At 39.3% G+C, this 19,788-nt stretch overlaps 1 protein-coding gene across 1 annotated transcript; it reads right to left on the reverse strand.

The window, feature by feature from the left end:
• Nucleotides 1-7,430: 7,430 nt before the first annotated feature.
• On the reverse strand, nucleotides 7,431-19,218 carry LOC102196426 (protein LBH-like). Its single transcript, XM_005728629.2, has 4 exons — nucleotides 18,987-19,218; nucleotides 11,546-11,624; nucleotides 9,483-9,657; nucleotides 7,431-8,483 (listed from the first exon to the last, which is right to left on the reverse strand). The coding sequence occupies exons 2-4, from the start codon at nucleotides 11,621-11,623 to the stop codon at nucleotides 8,416-8,418; spliced, it is 321 nt and encodes a 106-aa protein (XP_005728686.1). The 5' UTR covers nucleotide 11,624; nucleotides 18,987-19,218; the 3' UTR covers nucleotides 7,431-8,415.
• Nucleotides 19,219-19,788: the final 570 nt, after the last annotated feature.

Consider the following 19,788-nt stretch of genomic DNA (forward strand, 5'->3'; position numbering starts at 1 on the left):
CCTTTCCCTCCTGTATTTTTTGGTATTGTGTTGTCAAAAACACTTTATCTTATCATGTCACCTGGTTCTCTCATCATCTATTTGGATGTGTGCTGGGTTTTTATCTGACTCTTTTATTTGACTCTAACAGTCAAACTAAGGAACCTAACGTATTGGCCATTTAGTAACGTTTGCTGTTTTTAAAATGTGTTTGATAAATGGAATTGACCAGATTAAAGTTCAGCTTTTTGTCTGTGTTACTTCTGGCTTGGAAGCCATAAATAAAGACTTTGTTATCTCATCGTATTGAGCTGTGAGAGGACAGCGCTGGGCTGAAGCGAGAGGGCGGGTGTGCGTTACCTCGGCCTATCACGGAAACATTTAAAAGATCCGTTTGAAGCCAGCAGGAGTGGGAGATGAAAGTCCTGGCACAGCACACTTTGACATCATCAAAACACAACTCCCTCACAACACTCAGCTGCTCTAATGGCTGTGTTAAAAGGTACTTTTAAATACACAGATTTACAAGTGGCTGCTGGCATGATTTATGCACTCTTTGTTACAAAATGAACATGAATGAATGCAATATAATAAAAGAGGAGCACAGCCAGAGGACGTACAGCAAAGTAACCCTTATTTATGTTGAGTGAAAGTTAGCATCTGGGCAAAAAGATAAATATTTTATGTATTTAATTATTTATAAATGTTTTTTATCTGAAGTAAAATTGAAATATGTGAAATGTGGCAAAATATAGGAGAAGGAAGCCAAAAGGGAAAGCGAGCAAATGGTAAGTGGGGTGGACAGGATAAGGGAATAACAGAAGTGGGGAAATATAACAAGAAGTAGAAATGAGGAGGGAAGAAAATAAAAGCAAAAGTTGGGAGAAAATGTGGAAGGAAGTCAGAAAGGATCAAATCACAGAAGAACAGGCAACAGATCAGAGAAAATGAACATCAAACTGCCAGAGAGGTCGATGTATATTAACAAAATCAACAAAACTGTGGACCCTAGCGTTTACATAAACATCCATCATTACGTTTATTCCTAAATCCTGTGAAGATTTCCAACAAAACACAATAGCTCTGTCTCCTCACCTGTCAGCGGTTGATCGCTGTGAAGGTTTAAGGCGCTGCAGACATTTTGTTCCCATCTATCATGTGATTCATGAGGCATGAGATGCACGCCGCAGCATGACAATGCGCTCAAACATCTATACTGACTTACAGATGAGGACGGTATTTTTAGCCCACATGATTCATCACCCTCAAAAAACATTAGGAATAATTCTGAGGGAAATGCAACTGAAATATATAAAATCAAAGGTTTTTTTGTTCAAGTACAAAATATGTTTGGTATAAATTGATTATATAACAATCTAGCAAATTTCATTTGACCAGATTCCATCAAATGTAACATTTTAGATTGTATTTATGTAACAAAATAAAATTAGGTAAAGTCAATATTTGGAGCAGTTTTTTTGTTTTTTGAGTGAATGAAAAGAATTTTTTAAGTAATTACAGAGTGCTGTTAAATAGAATAAGGACTTTTTAACACAGCTTTTCCAAACATCCTAGCTTTATTTTATATATATATATATATATATTACTTTGCACACAGAATTTATTCAGAGAAGCCAAAAACTACCAGGGTCAAAACTATGAGCCTCTCCAGTACTAGTCGATTATGTGTCCTTTTGCTGGCTAACAGCCTGAAGCTTGTTATCTACAGAGTGTATAGCTTTACCTTGACTTTACAAGATTTGACCATTACATGGTTAAAGTAGGTGGCTGTAGCTCAGGTAGTAGAGCGGGTCACCTACTAACTGGAAAGTTCTTGGTTTGATCCCAGTCTGCTCCAGTCTGCAATTATCCTTGGGCAAGATACTAACCCCAGGTTGCTCTCCGATGCATCCATGTTAGTTAGGAAGCACTGAAAGCCTAGAAAAGTGCTTGTGTGATTGGGTGAATGAACAAGTTGTATAAAGCACTTTGAGTACTCAGAGTAGAAAAGCGCTGTATAAGAACCAGTTCATTCACCATAAGAACCAGTCCATTTAAAGTGCATCATTGGAAAGCAATGGTTTGTGTTATATTTTTCATGGGGCCAATACTACTGAGCCTAGTCATTTTAGTGTTTTTCTGAAATAATTCTGTTATTGTGTGCAAATAGAAATAATTTAGGCTTTCTGAAGAAAACTAGAACCTCTTGTTCTGTTAAAAAAAGAGTTATGTTCAACCAAAAGAATAAGAATCAGTCTGGCAAGAAATGCTGGGGCCACAGAGCCAGTCTGAAGAGACACGATGACACCGAGACTACATCCACAGAAGGAAAGGTGTACTGTACTGCAGGTGTACTGAGTACATGTGCTGTTTTAACCCTGTAAAGCCTCAACCATGAAACAAATGCCAGAAAATCCACTTTTTTAATTTATTGTTCTAACAAATTTTTGCAAATATGAGTTTTCATTTGTTCATAAAACATTATTGTGCTGTTTATCACACTGAAGGTTTAGACATCGCAAAAAGTCAGATATGATACACTTGGGATTAGAGGGCTAAAAGAACCTTGAGTCTGTTTTAAAATGTCCCAAACTGTAGCACAGTGTATTTGAAATTCATCACAAAGGCAGACACATTTGTATCAAGTGGCATGTAAATGTTGCATCAGCAAATCTTGTTTGTGCCGATTTGTAAAAAAAAGACAGCGAGTGTTAAAAGCTTCCACCTTTGTGTGAATTATATGTAAAATATGGCACAATCTGTGAGTGCAAGCCATCCTTAAGAGCAGACGAAAGTGCAAGTTTTCCCTCCTCTGAAAAGCAGCTTGTGACATTTGAGAGATAATTGACGCTGCATTTTTTTTCCAGCCCTCACAGCCTCTTTCCCTGTAGCCCTTCATTTTCCCAGGAGTGACCCGGCGCGCTCCCGTGAAGTGCTCTTCACGAGGTTGTCATCCAAAAGGTCAGGTCTGGAGAGAGAAGGGGCCGTAGAAGAAATAAGATGGAGATCCCGTCATCCATCTCGCTGTCTGGATCAAGACACCAGCCTGACCTTTAACATTATATCAGCTTCAACAAGCTGTCAAAGTGCATGTGGGAGTGCTGCTCGTGTTGCCTGTTCGCCTGAGTGTGTATACAAGACAAAAAGAAAGAGAAACAGATACTCAGAAAGCTTTTTAATGACAGCGCTTCTGATGTTCAACAACGCGTGATTAGAACTTGGCTGTCATGTGAATTTTCATAAAAGTAAATATATGCAAATCTTATCCTCCGGCTGAATCGAGTTGTTGGACAACAGCATGAAATTATTAGAGTTCACAACAAAGCTAATAAATGGATAAACATGAGGGTTGTTTCAGGAAAGGCATCTGTGAAATGTGTGGATCCATCTACTATGGCAACCCCTTGAGAAAAAAGGGAGCGGCTGAAAACACCTTTAAGTTACTGTACAATAAATGGCAATCACAGCTTTTAGGAGCCACAGGTGACATCTTCAAATTGCTTTATGAGTCTGATCACGAGCCCAAAATCTCCAGTCAGCACTCATATAAAACCAGTAAATCCTCACAAACTGAGAATCTGGACAGACTAAGAGTGTGATGGCTGTAACTCAGGATGCTGAGCAGGAAGAAAGCATTTCAGCGTGGAAAGAAGTGCTTGTGTGAATGGGTGAATGAGCTTGATGTTGTATAAAGTGCTTTGAGTGCTTGAGTAGAAAAGCACTATATAAGAACCAGTGCGTTTACTATATTTAAATAAATTATCGGGTTATTAACTTTTCCTCTGATTATTTTCTTTGATTCTTAAATTAACCAAAAAGTGTTGATAATGTCTCCATCACACACACAGAAATAACATTGCTATTGCAAATGTGCAAAAGAGCCCTGTTGAGGCTGTTGTCAGCATATACCATGTGTTTTCCTGTGTATGTTGCATATGTATTACTTGCACTTGAAACACATCTATCACATCTTTCTAGCCTCCACACAAACTGCAGCTCTTCTTTTTATTTTTACAGGTCCTAGAGAACAGAATTCGCATCAGATGCATAGATGACAATAGCTTGAACCGGACCATTTCCTGTGTGGCCTTCTCCCTAACTACCCCTCCACCCTCCTCCATCCAATAAGGACTCATGTTCTGAGATCTTGTCATCTACCTCTTTTAAAATCACTGAGCAAAGAATCTTTTCGCCATCTAGATCTATAATCTGTTATAGCCTTTTATCTTATATCTTATGTCGGCACTCTGGTGTACCTTCGGTTTTAAATGTGCTATATAAATAAAGTTGTATTGTATTGTATTGTATAAGCAGCCGCACTGGATAGGCTATTGATGTTTGTTCTACCGCTGGTTTGCAGATAATATAGAACAGTTACTAAAAGACAAATGTGGGTCAAATGTGCAGTAATGTGGAAGCAGGCAGGCGTAGGTGCTTTAAATGTAACAGTGCTGGAACCTTCTGCAGGAAAACAAGGGGCAAAAAGACAATACATACACACACACTAACAGCAGGCCATGTAAGAGGAGGACAGAGTGGGGACACGGCACCTCCACACTTTTATGACCTGTGGGTCCAGGGGACACGAACACCACATGTGTGAAATGAAAGTGTGGGAGTGGGTTATAGTGTGAAGCCACTGAAAATGTGTTATTTTATACGTCCTTCACACAAAATCGGTGAAAGCTGAGGAGTCTGTGGTTAAAATGATGATAAATCGCATCTTTTTACTTTTGATAAACATGAGAAACAGCACACAGGGGTTCATTTAACACGTCTCATCTGTTTACTCTGTGAAACTGACAGCGAAAAGGTTTCACTGCGGGAATTTGTTTCAAAAAATTTAAAAAGGACAGAGCTATCATTTATGTCCTTGTCTAATCCTCAATGGCTCACACGCAAAAAACTACACATGTATCTAACACATTTCTAATTACATATTTGATGCCCTTTATGATGGCATAAGATAATAGTTTTTGTGTTCTGTCACACAGTCAGAGCAAGGTGCTGACTGCTGTTGGGTCACATTGCTGTAAAGGTGTAAGCAGTAAAACAAACTTCCCTATCATTAAAACGTATAAACAACCTTTCTTTACAATCCTGTGAGATGCACTGAAAAAGTTTAATGTCTAAAGGTGAGCCGTGCTATTTGTCAGCTGTTGACTTTTATCAGAATTTTTTGGACTGGATGTAGTCCCATAAGTAATACATGAAAACAGCATCCTGTTCTAGATGTGAAATGCAGCAGCGGGTAAGGTAGTTGTTGAGTCTACATTCTTTGAATAACTATGAGGCAAGAAACATAAATCAGATCCTAAAATGAGAACGGGGTATTCATGGAACAGCCTCCAGCTCCAAGGAAGAATAAACACACCTGAGCTTCTTTCACTGTAAAAAAGAGAATAAACACTGCAGAGCTACACAAAAACTTTCTATGACTTAATAAAGTCAATGTGCAGTTTTATAGCTACTGTTTTTTCCAAGTCACTCTCAAGATTGAGATTTTTAGAGCTGCAATAAAATTCATTTAATATTTGGAATAATGCGTTTTCTTAATCAGCAAAAAGCAACAAAATGTCCACAGCAGAGCCCACAGTGGTGTCTCAAAGTGGCATTCTGGCTACTAATGCAGCTGTTCTTACTAAATTTGCGCTATTCACCTCTGCTTTCTATTTTTTCAGAAAATAAGGAGCTGGATAAATTCTGACTGACCAAATCCCAATCACCATACCCATCTGCACATACAGGTGCCAAAAAAATATTCTTCCTTCTTGTGAATTTTTTATATACGACCTAAACCTTCATCTGAATTCAACACGTTCACTAATCCTTGACATTCACGTACTTTTGCACCTTAGTGAAATATCGTCATGATGTTGGGTTTCTGTTGATTTCCTGTTTTAATTTAATCATTTTTAGTCACATTGTGGTTTGGCACCTCTCCTTCTTGTTTATCTTAGTTTTGCCTCCTTTATTATTGTGTTCAGATGAACTGGGGCATAAGTACAATGTACCTGCAAAGCCTTGATGGTGTTGTTCTTCGCAGAGTTTGACACTCTGGTTTCTTGAGAAACAGAAATGTGAGGCTTTCACCTACCAGTTTATTGCTTCACAGTTTTGAACAACACTGAAATTGCTGACAGGCATCGAACGCTCTGTGTCAAAAAAGCACAGTCAAAGGAAGCCTTTGTAAATCCAACACTGCAAAGGTCTTTTTGATCTTGCTTTGGGTTTTGCCACGTCTTGCAAAAGGGAAGCAGAGGCCCACAAAGAAATACACAAGAGAGAAATGTGTGCAACATCAAGCAAGAGGGCAACTGGATTTACCACAGTTTTCCCTCTCCACGGTATGTGTCATGACGAAGGCATTAAATCAGGGTTTACTTAAACTTAAACCTAGCTTTAGAGGGGATTTTTCTTGTCTTCTACCTACCATTTAAGTGTTTTTTGTTGTGCTGCAGGTAGCACTGTTGGATCCTAAATTGTCTTGAGGCACTAGAGACTTTTTCAGCAGTAATGTAGAACACAAAAGAACATTTCTGGAGACTACCTCCGGGTAAGTATTGACTGAGGAAGTCCCCGGGGAACTGCACACCTTGTTGCTTTGATGTTGTTGCATGCCTAGTACCGTTTTGGATAGAATGACTAGCTAGTATGCTCATATTTTACTTTGATTTATGGTCATGGTCATTTCTTTCAGAAATACACATCAAACTGACAATAAAAAAGAGAGACACTGTATCCCACAAAAGTATCACAAACTATGCAGAATCCGGTTATCCTTCTTGATCCAGTGTGTCAGTTCCTGCATGATCCAGAGAGAATTTTTAGCCTTGCTCAAGACACACAGTCTTGGGACTGCTCTTGTTTGCTGGTTGTTCAGTTTTTTATGAGTATGACCAAAAATGTATTCTTGTAACAATGTATCCAGTGTAAGTCTGCACTATTAATAGTGTACTTCCTAGGGCTGCTCAACCAACAAAAAACTTCAATTCTATAAAACAACTGCATCCCCTTAAGTGGGATTTAGTTGAACTTTAAGTATTGCCAGTTCTAAATAAAGACTCACAGGTGTTTTTGACTGTAAACCATGTTACAAGAGCATCTGCCAGCTTGCAGTCTCCACTAATGTAGTGGGGAAAATCCAGACAGCAAGAGTCCAAGGAGCAGCACTTCGCTCGTTTTGGGAGACCTGCATCATATCCACACAGAGAGCTGGAGAGTTGAATCTGACAACCAATTATATCTGTTGAAACCTTTTGTGCTTTTTCCTCCTTCTACTTTCCTCTTTCCATCAATGTAACTTTGAGCTGAGAGACTTTGTGCAGGGATGCAAAAGGTCATCTAGATCTATCAAAAACATCTTACATTTCAAAAACGCATAAATATTTTTAAGAAAGTAACGTAAACGTCACTTTCCCCATAAGCAGTAAAACCACTGGGACCACAAATTAAAGAACATTTCAAAAGGTTTATTACTTGTGCAATAATTTAGGCTTCCAGTATTTTTAAAAAATATGCCTGTGAGAAGCAACACACATCTAAAATACACTGGTTCTTTTTACTTCTGTAGTCTGTAACAAAATGGACTGCCTTTGATTTCTTGGGACCATATTGCTCCAATATCTTAAATAAAACAACAATTACATTCCCTTTAAAACTAAGAAGACAGTGATTACATACTTTAATATTTTAATGAATATTGTAACATCTAATAAAGCAATGGATCTGTTGTGAAATTCTCAAATACTCAAAGCTAATATTACAAAGTTAATAGTGAGACCAAGATCACCCAAACTACAGCAGTCGGCACCGAACAAACAGTGATGTAATCTGCACCTAAATGTAAATACAGTAGCTACCTTTATTAGTAGTAGTATGGCACACATGAGCTAAATACTTAATACAGCATTTAGAAACATCTGTCCAGATCACATGTGCAGATGATTCCGTGGGCATCTGGATGGTGAGGGCTTGGAGCCAGAGAGAGGAAATTTGTTAACTTAATTCAAAATCTATATTTACAAAGTTGGAAATGTCAAAACAGTCATTTTAGACCTGGGAATTCTCAAATTAAAACCTATTGCCAAAACTTTTTTTTCTTGAAAAATGCTTCAACATGCCATCTTTGTCCCCATAAATCTTAGTTTACACATGTCAAAACAAGCTCCATCATTACAGATGTAATGGAAAGATACAGATTTGGGGAAAAACAAAAAAACAAAAAAGCGCCTTCGGTGTCTTTATTCTTAAGGTGCTGAAGTAACTGGCTCCAAGCCCGTGAGCTGGGGTTTGGGAATCTGTTTTCTACCCTTCCTACTCTGTCTCTCTGATCTTTCTATCCGCACATTGCACTCCTCTATCTGACTCGTTTTCATTCATTCCAAGTCTGGATACACTCATAGTAACAGTTTATATCACAGGAAGCGAGTTTGTTCAGTTGGAGTCCTGCATTTCCACTCCTGAAGCTTCTTCAGCTCCACCTTCACTGGACTGCTCCTCATCTGGAAAAAAAAAGGATTTTTCATCAGTTTTTCTAACAAGCTACTTTCATTTCTGTGTTTCTGTGCATTTGAAGCTAAAGGTTTAAGATAGAATTAGATGAGAGGATTACTATCGCTATGGTGCGCTCGCCAGCAGCCTGGAACACATGTAGTCTTGTCATCGCCATGAGGTTTAATGCTGCTCTTCTGCTTTCATTTTACAACATCAAGTGCTACTGACAAGAGGTAGCCAACCAGAGGTAGGTCCATACTCAGTGGCATAAACTGAGGTAAAAAACTATCCCTTCAAATGACTCGCTGTAAGTGGAAAAAATGTGCTGTTATCCTGAATTGTATGACTTCGTGCTTTGTCCAGGAGCCAGCTGATAAGACAGAGTCGATAACGGCATTCGTTTTTCACCTCACTGATGCATATAATCACGATATTATGGTGGCGCATATCACTGCATGTCTGCTCTTGAGTGTTTCCTCATTTTTGTTCTGCTCATGAAGTAGGAATGACTGCAAAGTGTACACTTAGCATAAAGAACCAATGACAGGAAGCCATTACAGGAAGTAACCTTTTATAGTGATGCTATAAGCAACTGATGTTCATTTCTTAAGGCAAGTCAGGGGAAACTATGCAAATAACTCACATGTCTCAGCTGCTTGTAGCAGTGCTATATATAAGTTGAAGAATCTTTAACATGTATATATTTGGTGTATTTGTACTTTTGGCACCTCAGTAAGGTGTAAAAATACTGCTGTCACACTATGATTGACCTGAGTAGGATATTAAATGACAACTTTCATTTTGACTTGGAGTCATTTCAATTTGTTGTAGTGGTACTTTTCTTTAAGTGAAGTTTCAGTATATGTACACTTTTGCCAACAGCCAAATACCTTCTGGTCTTCTAATTACATGCATGTGACTTTTATTTACACAACTTCTTATCAGACCACTTCGAATCTAACTGTGCCAAAAAGCCAAGGCAATGTTAGCTTCTCTTTCCTTTTCACCTTCAGTTTGCTCATCCGTACGCTTTCTCTCAGTCTGGGCGTCTGCAGAGCTCGGATCATCCGGGGGCCAGCGGAGTTCTCCACTCTCCACCTCACTTCCGTCTGTTGGCTCCACGACTATAGAGGGAAGCCTCTTGGACAACTTTGGATACCTTTCATGGGTATCTGGGAAGATCTGTTTAAAGTTTATGTAAGGTTAAAACGAGGGCTTCATATTTGTGGGGATGAAAAGGTCACTGTGGGTACCACATGTGAAAGAACAATAATGCGGTAAAAATTGGATTAAAAAAACAGAAACTGTCTGCATCAGATGGAAGATTTGAGACAGACTTCGTGTAAAGTCTTTGCATGACACTCAGTTGAAGTTTCATAGGTACATGCTTGGATTTAACATAAAAAACATGATGAATGGTAAATGGTAGCTGAAGGTCAGTCTGCTCTGACTGGTCGTCTGGCTTAGAGAAAACAAGGAATTGGTTACCTGGTAACGCCAATGCACGAATAGAAAAGCAACCCTGTAACATTGTAACACTGGTTCTTCTAAAGAGCCAGCAGGTCTTTGAGGTTTTCTTCCACTTACAATGCAAAACTGCCAAAACTGCAGTTTCTCAAATGCCACTGAACAGCTGTTAGTCTATTCAAGTGTTGGCCTTCAGTCATTTAGATACAGGCTATTTTTTACATAAATGTGTCATGGCTATATTTTACTTGATCTACTCTTGATACTTTAATCCTATACTTAGAGAGTTCTTAGGAAATGCATCAGACAAAATTATTAAGCTATAACTTATAAACTGTTTAGTTTATTTTCAACCACAACTAGCACAGAAGATATCTTCTGCCGAAAAAGTTGTTGTTTCTTTTTTTATTTCAAAAGGCTTCAAAGACAGTCAGTCTTCTAGCGATCTGGACAATTTATAGAAATTCAGAAAGAATGCAACATGTGCAGTTGCAATCCTGTTTGCACCTAACCACCTAACCTCAAACTTAACAGCGTTCATTCAGGCTTGTGTTGTGCGGAAAGTGAAGGATTAATGTTTGCAGGTCCAGAATAGAAAGCTGACCAGGGTGCTCATCCACACGTGAACTCAACACATTCATCATCAGATTAACGGAGATGAGTGTCTGAAACGGGTTTACAGCTAATCTCCCCCCTTTCTGACAACTAAATGCATTTAAATGATATTAAGGCCCAAAGTGATGAATAATTAGGGGTATGGATGTTGTTTTTTCTTGTTCAGTTGAGTTTTGCTAAAAGACAGTCTAAAGAGTTGATAATTTTAAACATGCTTTATTTATCCATTGTCAGCATGCCGTTTAATATTGCTCTAGCTAGCTAACACAGCTAGTTAGCTAGTGCTGGCCTTAAATGACAACTTCTCAGGTCTAACCTCTCCTATGACTTAACTTAAAAATAAAAAGATCAAAAAGAAAAACAACTACATACAAAAACAACGTGGTTCCAAAATGGTCAACAAACCAAAAGGTGACGTCTTGATGACAGCGTCTGAACTTGAAACAAAAAAGGTGGTGCCTCTTTTTTTATTTTATTTTATTTCCAGTGGAATAAATTAGCCATTCTCTAGGTATTTGAAAGGGTGTAATGTTCATATTTAGTGTGTAACTTCTTCGTGGGACTTCATGTATTACTTTTCAGATATTTCAATGTGGATCAAACAAACATTGTTATTAGCTATGCTGCTAATATGGCTAGTAATTTAAATAACACAGGGAGGAGCTAATAACATGTATTCACTGACTCAGCCATAAATCTAACCACAAGTAATAGTTAATGAAACACATTATGACAAAATATGTTATTTAAACTGTTGATATTATATAGTCAATAATTTAGCTGTCCATTTGTTGGATACGCCATTTACCATTTGTTCAAAGCAGCACTGAGTCCAGCTAATGACCTTTGTCATATCAACCAGCATTTTATGGTTGCTCATCACTTCTGTGACTCACCGCTGTATGCTTTCTGCTTTCTGCTCAAATGAAACGAGACTTGTTTGAAATTGTCTAATTGCACACATTCGCACACACAATGCAAAGGATACTGTGGCCTGATCTCCTCCTGCTCCTCCCCCGCTGAAGTCCTCTGTCCCCGGCTCCAGAGAGTTCATCACCTCAGTCATCCTGGAGAAAATCACAAGTCAATAAACTGTCTTCACTTTGTTTCTCTGCTCTTTCCTTCCTTTTTTTGTCTTAAGCTGGGTTATGTGACACACTGTCTGTTCAAGGTTCTCTGATTTTACTTGCACCCTCTGCGTTAAAACGGCATTTTTCACGATAGTTACTTATGTCGAATTTTAGCTTAGGAGATTATTTATAGGACTAATAGGACTAACAGTGTTTCTGGTAATACAGAAGTTTGTTCTAGGTTGATTCGCCCCTATTTCTGGCACTAACTGGCTAACAGTAATGGGCAATTAGTGTTAATGGTCACAAACACTAAAAAAAAGTCAGGCAGTGGTGATTAACAAATGCTCAACAATGAAGGCTGACAGCAACGGCTGACTAGCAACTCGATGTGTAACATGTATAACACTATCCAATACAGTCTGATGTACTTTCCGTACTTCTGGTAAACTAGTACCAACATGTTTTATTTCTAAAAGAACGGCTATGGAGGTTTCATGTAGCGTTTTCAGTGGCATTTCGTCACGCATGCAAATGACTTCCTCAGTTTCAACTGACTGCAGCTTTCTCCAGCTTTATAAACAGTACATTTGAATAATGACCAAAACTAGCATCATTCCCTAACCACAATTCACTGATTAACACTTCAAGTTCACCAGGAACTTGACTTAGTATATATGAAGGAGGATAAGAAAATAAAAGTTAGCTTTCTTAGACTGTGAAGTTCCCATCACTATTGCAGGATATTTGAAAGTTGATGTGTGCCGTGAACGAATGTAACTGTATTAGGAGTTAGGGTTTGACTCTCGTAATCCACCGAAGAGCAAACTGGGTTTCATCAGGACACTACAAAACAGGAGCAAACACCATCGCCACACAAACGGAAAGAGCATCATATCAAAAAGGCCCTTTGTAAATGTGGGTATCCCAGCTGGGTAGTCGTCAAAGCTGGCAAGGCACCTAAAGAATGTTCCAGGCAAGCCAGAAGAGAACAAGGACAACTGTTGCCACCTAAACAAAAGCCTTTAGTGACCACTTATTTAGTCAGGCATATTAGAAAAGCTGAGATGCACTTTTTTCAATACAACGCATCTCTGTGGCTTTCTAACCCTAAAACAGAAACACCAAAAATATGTGCACCCCAAGGATTGGGTTCCCGGGGTACAAACAGTGATATAATGTATACTGTCAAGTGCTAGGGGGATTGGAGGATTAAACAAACTCTGGCTAAGCAGTTGGCACAACACAGAAGAGATACCTTGTCAGCCAACGACTCTATTTATACCTAAAGACCAGTCCCCAGTTCGAGCAGGAGGTCAAGGGATCCATTCATGTGAAAAGGGAAAGATCATCTCTGAACAGAGCCGGGAACCTAAGGATACATCTTTTACCGTCTTACAGTGCTGTGACTGCAGCCATTCCCTGACTCTCTTTGAATGGCACTAATGGCCATTAATCTATAGTCATGACAATTTTTATATAACTGATCAAGTCACTGACGTCACAGCCCATCATGCTAGTTTTGGTCATTATGCAAATTTACTGCTGATAAGGTGGGTAAAGGTGCAGTCAGCTAAGTATGAAGAAGTCACTTGGATGAGTGAGGAAATGTTTCTCGACTAGATGAACAAAGTTACATTTCTGGGTCAGTTAATAATTGTTTCCCCTCCCAGATATTCTACAATCAGCTCTTAGTGGTATTATTGCAAAGTGCAGGTGTTTAGGAACCTCAGCGACTCATGTCAGACCATGTAAAGTCACAGAGGTGCTTAATACGTAACAGTTGCCAACACTCTGTCATCTCAACACTCGAAGGCTGACAGCACTTCAGAGTATTCCAAACCTCCTCTGACATTAACATCAGCACAAAAACTGCGTGCTGGGAACTTCATGACATGGGTTTCCATCACTGCGCAGCTCTTGTAAGTTTAATATGTAAGTGGCCAAGTACTTTTATCTATATAGTGTGTCTAATTAAATTTGATTAACACTAGGACACCAGGTGTAGGAGTAACTTGTAATATAAGTATGATGATAAAATTGTAATATGCTCCCCATAATAACATGGTACAGCTATTCTGCTTCAATTAATAGAACACAAGATAAACATCTATTACTTAAAAACAATAAATAATGTGTTTAAGTGAAGGAAAAGGTAGCTCTGAAAAGCAGGTGTTTAATATTTATCCAGTGTACTTTACCAGTTCATTAAACTAGCTCTCTCCCCTAACCCTGAGGTGAGTTTCTTTTTCTTCACTGTCATGGAGTCAAGGAGTAATAACTCTGATAAGCCAGGTTTGTTTAGAGTATACCTGTTTTTTATACTTGCAATATTGCAAGTATTAGTAACTCTACTGCAAGAAACTACCCAATATATTCCATTATAAATATTTTGGCCTACCAATACTTCACAACTGTTGGGCCAAAAACACTACGAGTGAAAGTTCTGCTACAGTGGCATAGTTTGAATGTAAGCCTTATGATTCAGCGGTGTAAACTATTTCAAGATAGCACAGTTAGTTCCTTATTTTGTAAGAGGGGTGTAAAAGAAGTATTTTCTTCCCCTGCAAGGGTTCAACAAAAAAATGACTTCCCATCTCGTCGTCTTCTCAATAAAACGTTAGGATGTTAGGAGGTTAACGACGGCTTCAGCAGAACCTTTTGGAGGTATGGTCCAAAAACAGGAGAAATGAAGACTGATGTTTAGTATTCACCACACACCGCTTCAACACTACTACTTATAACTGCATCAACCAGCTACCAACATGTTTTCATGTGTTCAATTCTTTCTTACCAGAATATGATGCTCTCTTTGTTTTAATGGCCCCATTTAGAACAGAACAGATGGCAAAGCAGGTTAGGCTACCTTGAAAAGTCAATAACATAAGAGTGCGCAGTGTCACCTGGTTACTGAGTCAGATCCACCCCTCGCTCAATACTTCTGGTTTCAAAACACCAGGATGGCAAAGGCCACAGCAAAATTGGTGCTTTGAGTGCAGTGAGCATGAACCAAACCAGAAAAGCTGTCGCCAGACGAGCAATGAGCTAAAACTTACAATCAAGCTCCAAAAGCTGGAATTTGATACTTATACATATGTTATATCTGGTTTAACCGCTGTTATGAGCAGCAGACCACAATGCAAAATTATACCACCCTTCACCTCTGCCGCATCTATGATTTTGTTAAGTTGAAACACCTGATTACAGACTATAATGCAAGCCTGATTCTGTTTTTATGGAGATATTAAGACAGCACTCCTTATCCATCTAATAACATCCAAGTACAGCGTTCTGGTTGGTGGTGAAAGGCAGACTTTACGTGTGATAAGTTATCAGAAACACCACTTTCCATACAATCAGACCGGCAGTTCCTGTTGCCATGGGGACGAGCGATTGAGATTTTATTCCTCTGATTGTCTGAGTAGTGCACTTTGCACACAAGGCTGAGGGCTGATTTGGGGGTATCCATGTGTGCCGTTATGCAGCAATTACCACCATCAGGACGGGGTTGTGCAGTTTGTGAGACTTCTCTGTTAAACCTGGAATTGCTGCTGCCCTTCATCATCTTTTCCGTGAAGAGACAATGCAGCCTTTATTCCTCCTCTGAGGCTCCTATTGTTCCTCTGCAGGGAATCTGTGCGGTCACTCCAGTCAGTCTTATGTTAAAAAACAAAAAAAAAGCTGTGTTGCTCTCTAGGTATCAACTGGAGAGGCCTGTGGAGCTCTGCGCATGATTTCAGTCTGATCTTGTTTCGAGAAGTGCACTCACTCTGCAGGGATGTGAAGCGTAACAGACACAAGAATTTAAATGTTGCTGCCAGGCGTGACGCTTCAGTCGTGCCTTTTTTTTGGTAGCGGAATAATTATTTCTTATTTGAGTCATTAGGTCTGAACAGGATTATCCATGTGTTAATGTCTTTGTTCACAGGAAGCTACCTCACTTCTGCCTCAGCAGAGACATGAACTGTTAAGATGCTTTTCAATTTATGCAACAAAAGAAAAAAAAAACAAGTTTTAAGAAACAATTAGGGCTAAAATTAAAGTTTGTTTCTAAATATTTGATGTGATTTACATTATTTAAATACAAGAAAGTTTTAATCTATAAAATTAAGCAGTATTAATATGTTCTGATTTTACTGCCTCTGTTGGAGATGGAGCTGCAGTGATATGTTGCCTTACTAATAAACAGAAATATAAGAAAAACTTTTGATTATGCAAAAAAGTCACTATTATCACGAGTCAAGCAAAAAATCTATTTAGTGCATTTCCTCATCATAGATGACAGTAAATCTAAATGTTTCTGGATAGCTGGTTACACTGTTTAAATGAAAGAATTAAGGTATTTTTTTACTATTACGTCATTACTGGAAATAATAATTGTCTTGAGTGGGGTGCAAGTTTAATTCTTGCCACAAAAATCATAAAGGTCTAAGATTTATCCAGATCATTTACTTAAAGGAATTAGTCCAGAATTTCCTAGGTGTAGAAAAATCTTTTACCAGCTCTTTATCTTCTGAAGGATATTAAAGGTTGATGGGAATTTGCCTAACCAGTCTACATGCACATTGTGGACTTGGAGAGCGAATTCTCCTGGGGATCCTGTGGGGCTACTTTGGAAGGATGGGGTATCTGACCCATTGTTACAGCCCATTAGGTTGCTGTACAACCACAGTGAGAGTTTGGTCCATATTGGCAACAACAGTTCAGGATCATTCTTGTTTGTGTTGGACTCCTCCAGAGCTGCCCTTTGTCACTGATTCTGTTCATAATGTTTATAGACAAAGTTTCTAGGCCATGTAAGAGAGGGTCTCCCCTTTGGTGGTTGCAGGATCTCTTTTCTACTTTTTGCAGATGATGTGACTCTGTTGCCTTTATCAGTTGGCAACTTCCACCTCACACTGGTGTAGTTTGCTGCAACAGGAATAAGAATTAGCACTTCAGAGTCTGAAGCCATGAATTTTAGTAGGAAAAGGGTGGACCATCCACTCTGGGTCAAGAATAAGTTGCTACCCCAGGTGGGTCTTGTTCATGAGTGTCATTGTGCCATGTCTCAATCAATGTAGGCGATGGACCACTTCGTTGTGGTGAAGTGAGAGCTTAGCGTGAAAAGAAAGTTCAATTTACCAGTCGATCTACGTTCCTACTCTCAACTACGGTCAAGAGCTCTGGGTCGTGACTCAAAGAATGAAACTGTAGATACAAGTGCATACAAGTGGAACAGTTTCCTCCGAAAGCTGGCTAGGCTATCCTTTAGCGATAGGGTGAGGAGTTCAATCTGAAGGGACTCAAGAGTAGAGATGCTACTGTTCCACATCAAAAGGAGCCAGTTGAGGTGGGTTAGCACATCTGACTAGGATGCCTCTTGGATGCCTCCTACACAAGGTGTTCCAGCATGACCTCTCCAGGAAGAGGCTCCAGGGCAGAACTAGGGACACACTGAAGATTTTATACCCCTTGGTTGGCTTGGGAACATCTCAGTGATTTCCTCTGCATGAGCTGGAGGAGGTGACTGGTGAGAGGGAGGTCAGGGTTTCTCTCCTTAGACTCCTGCCCCCTCATCCCAGACTCAGATGAGCAGCAGAAAACAGATGGATGGATGGATTTAGAAAAATCTGGATTTGCAAAGTCACTACCAGCTATTGCAATTCTGTCAAGTAAAAATGGCACCATTCTGCAGGCGGCATCAACAGTATCATTACTACATGATGGTTGTGTACTTCCACCAAAAAGTCAAGATGCAGTTTTCATCTGTCTCTGTTCAGAATTGACCTTTGACCTTTTGGATGTAAAATGTCACTTTGTTTTACACTCTCAGTCAGTCAGTGTGAAATTTCGTTGCTGTTACTTATATAAAAAATATATTTTGTAAGGTTAAAAAAAAACTCTGACCACCAAATTTTCATCAGGTAAGTGCACATAGGGGTGGTCGCAAATAAAGATTCCTTTATGGCTTTCAAGACAAAAAATGGGAAAAGATGGATGGATGCAGGTATGGATGGATGACAACCCCATTACATAATGACTATTGCCACAATTGTTACCAGTGCACATGAATACAACCGTAAAAGAAATGTAAAGCAACAGAGTGCATTAAAAAAAGGATAATTTTGTAATTTTTCCCAAGTCTCGCGTTTGTTCTCAGTTTCAGGATTTTTTACTATTCTCTACTAATAATGGCTCAATCTCCGACCGGCTGGCTCTACCTCACCGTCACCACATTGGGTAGGATGCTGCATTTCATGTAGCAGTTATGTAGATTTCGTCACTTGGAAGGCTCAGTGAGCCTCTACTCCAGAAAGAAATCCTCTTCATTAGCGTTAAAATAACAAAATAAGGTTTGGAGCCTGATGTTCCCACCTCCTAGTATATTTTAAATGCCTGATTTCAATGTGGACTAGACCCAACATCTTAAGAAAGACAAGAGCCACTGTCTCCTGTTTTATCATTTCCATTTACGTTTTGGGTGAAACGGATACGTCTGATGTCAGGGATAAAAATTCCTCTCGCTCATGTCCATCAGTCCATCATTGCGGTGAAGACTGTCCAAATTGTCTTTCCCCAGAGGCTGTTCAGCAGCAGTCACTTGAACTCCACAATTTCATTTTTGCAGATATAAAGGTGTATTAAGGTGGAATGGCTTCTCCGCGCTCTCCTCTCTCATCGCGCCAGCTTCACTTCAAACACCTTTTCCATTTCTGCTATTAAATCAGAGCCAGAAGCAGCAGCACCTCCTCAAATGCAGGTTTGCTGCAGAAATCCAGCAAGTTTTCACAACCCAAGGAAAGAGGAAAAATCCAACCCGCGGTCAAAAATAGTGATGCTCTCTCTCTCTCTCTCTCTCTCTCTCTCATACAGCTTACTAAAAACACTCCACTGCTGAGTTTCAGTTGGAAATCAATGTGATTTCTCCAGTGTTTGCTGCCCTAATTCACATTTCCTGTTCTAGTTTTTAAGGCGCACTCAGCTGATGCTTTAATTATTGTTATTAATATTGTTATTATTATTTAAATAAAACTGGTATTTAAAATATACACATTGTGCTGTATTGGAGCAGAGGTTCATCTGCATGATATACAACAGGTAGGTAGTAGATTTACACGATTAAAACAGCTCGTCCTACACGGAAACGGGCTGATTTGCGCTTTTCTGCACGCAACCCCAAACTCCAGTTCAGAAAGTCTCTGCAAAACAGGTTTTGTGATTTTCCTAAACCTCCGAGGTGCACTTTAGATTAGTTACATAAACAGTAATTTAGTTACTTTTAGGAAAAGTGAATTAAGCTACTTCTAGTAAGGAAATAAAGAATGAATGGAGCTTAACGCGTCCAAGTTGGCTAAAATGCGGATGAAAGCTTCGTACCTGTCTGCAGGCTGATCCAGTGTCTCAGAGCAGGAGGCTCTCCGTCCTCAGCTGCCTCATCACACTGATATTGCTCCTGATGCTGCTGCTGATGATGATGGTGATGATGATGATGACGATGATGATGCTGACTGTTGTGGGCGACAGGCGGAGGGGCACGCAAGGCTCTGTGGTAAAGTTACCACTCGCAGTCAAGTGTTCAGAGCCTGCGCATTGAAGCGGAGCTAGTGCTGCCTTCAAAGCCTGTCGGGAAAAGGCGGGCTATCGAGAGAATCTCGTTCAAGACTGTATGTCAAAAAGTACGTGGGCACCTCTGCTTTACATTTTATGTTTCTATTTTTTGGTTATTACATTCCTGAAAATAACTGAATAGCAATAAATAACTACTGTATCTAAGTAATAATAATAATGATAATAATAACTTTTAAAATACCCAAAATTAGTATTATTCCACAGAATGTGTAGCTTTTTGTTTTTGTTTTGTTTTTGGGTGGGGGTGGGGGTAATCAAAATTAGGGATGCCAAACATAAGGCCCACGGGCCAGAATCAGCAAGGGAAAGACTCCAATCCAAGCAACTGGAAAGCTTTTGGAAAATGTCAAAGAGATTGAACTTAACTGTATTATAGTTTAACAGCTTTTCCTATTGATGCAGATGCCCCCCATCGCCATGCATTGCCGTAGTAGTTAAATATTAGATAAAATAGCAGAAAGGGTTTTTACCCTTTTTTACTCTCTGCTATATTTATTATGTTTGAGACACCCAGGATATAAAATAAGTTTGGCATTCCTGATGTAGATGG

Source organism: Pundamilia nyererei, unplaced genomic scaffold (genome assembly GCF_000239375.1).
Source record: "Pundamilia nyererei isolate P.nyererei 1_Seehausen unplaced genomic scaffold, PunNye1.0 scaffold00029, whole genome shotgun sequence".
NCBI lineage: Eukaryota > Metazoa > Chordata > Actinopteri > Cichliformes > Cichlidae > Pundamilia > Pundamilia nyererei.

Excerpts from the sequence above, each read along its gene's own strand:
- LOC102196426 (XM_005728629.2), bottom strand. The coding sequence starts at position 11,623 with ATGACTGAGGTGATGAACTCTCTGGAGCCGGGGACAGAGGACTTCAGC. Across the intron at positions 9,658-11,545 it reads CAGGAGGAGATCAGGCCACA|ATCTTCCCAGATACCCATGA; the intron begins GTATCCTTTGCA and ends AACTTTAAACAG. Across the intron at positions 8,484-9,482 it reads TACGGATGAGCAAACTGAAG|ATGAGGAGCAGTCCAGTGAA; the intron begins GTGAAAAGGAAA and ends TTTTTTTTCCAG.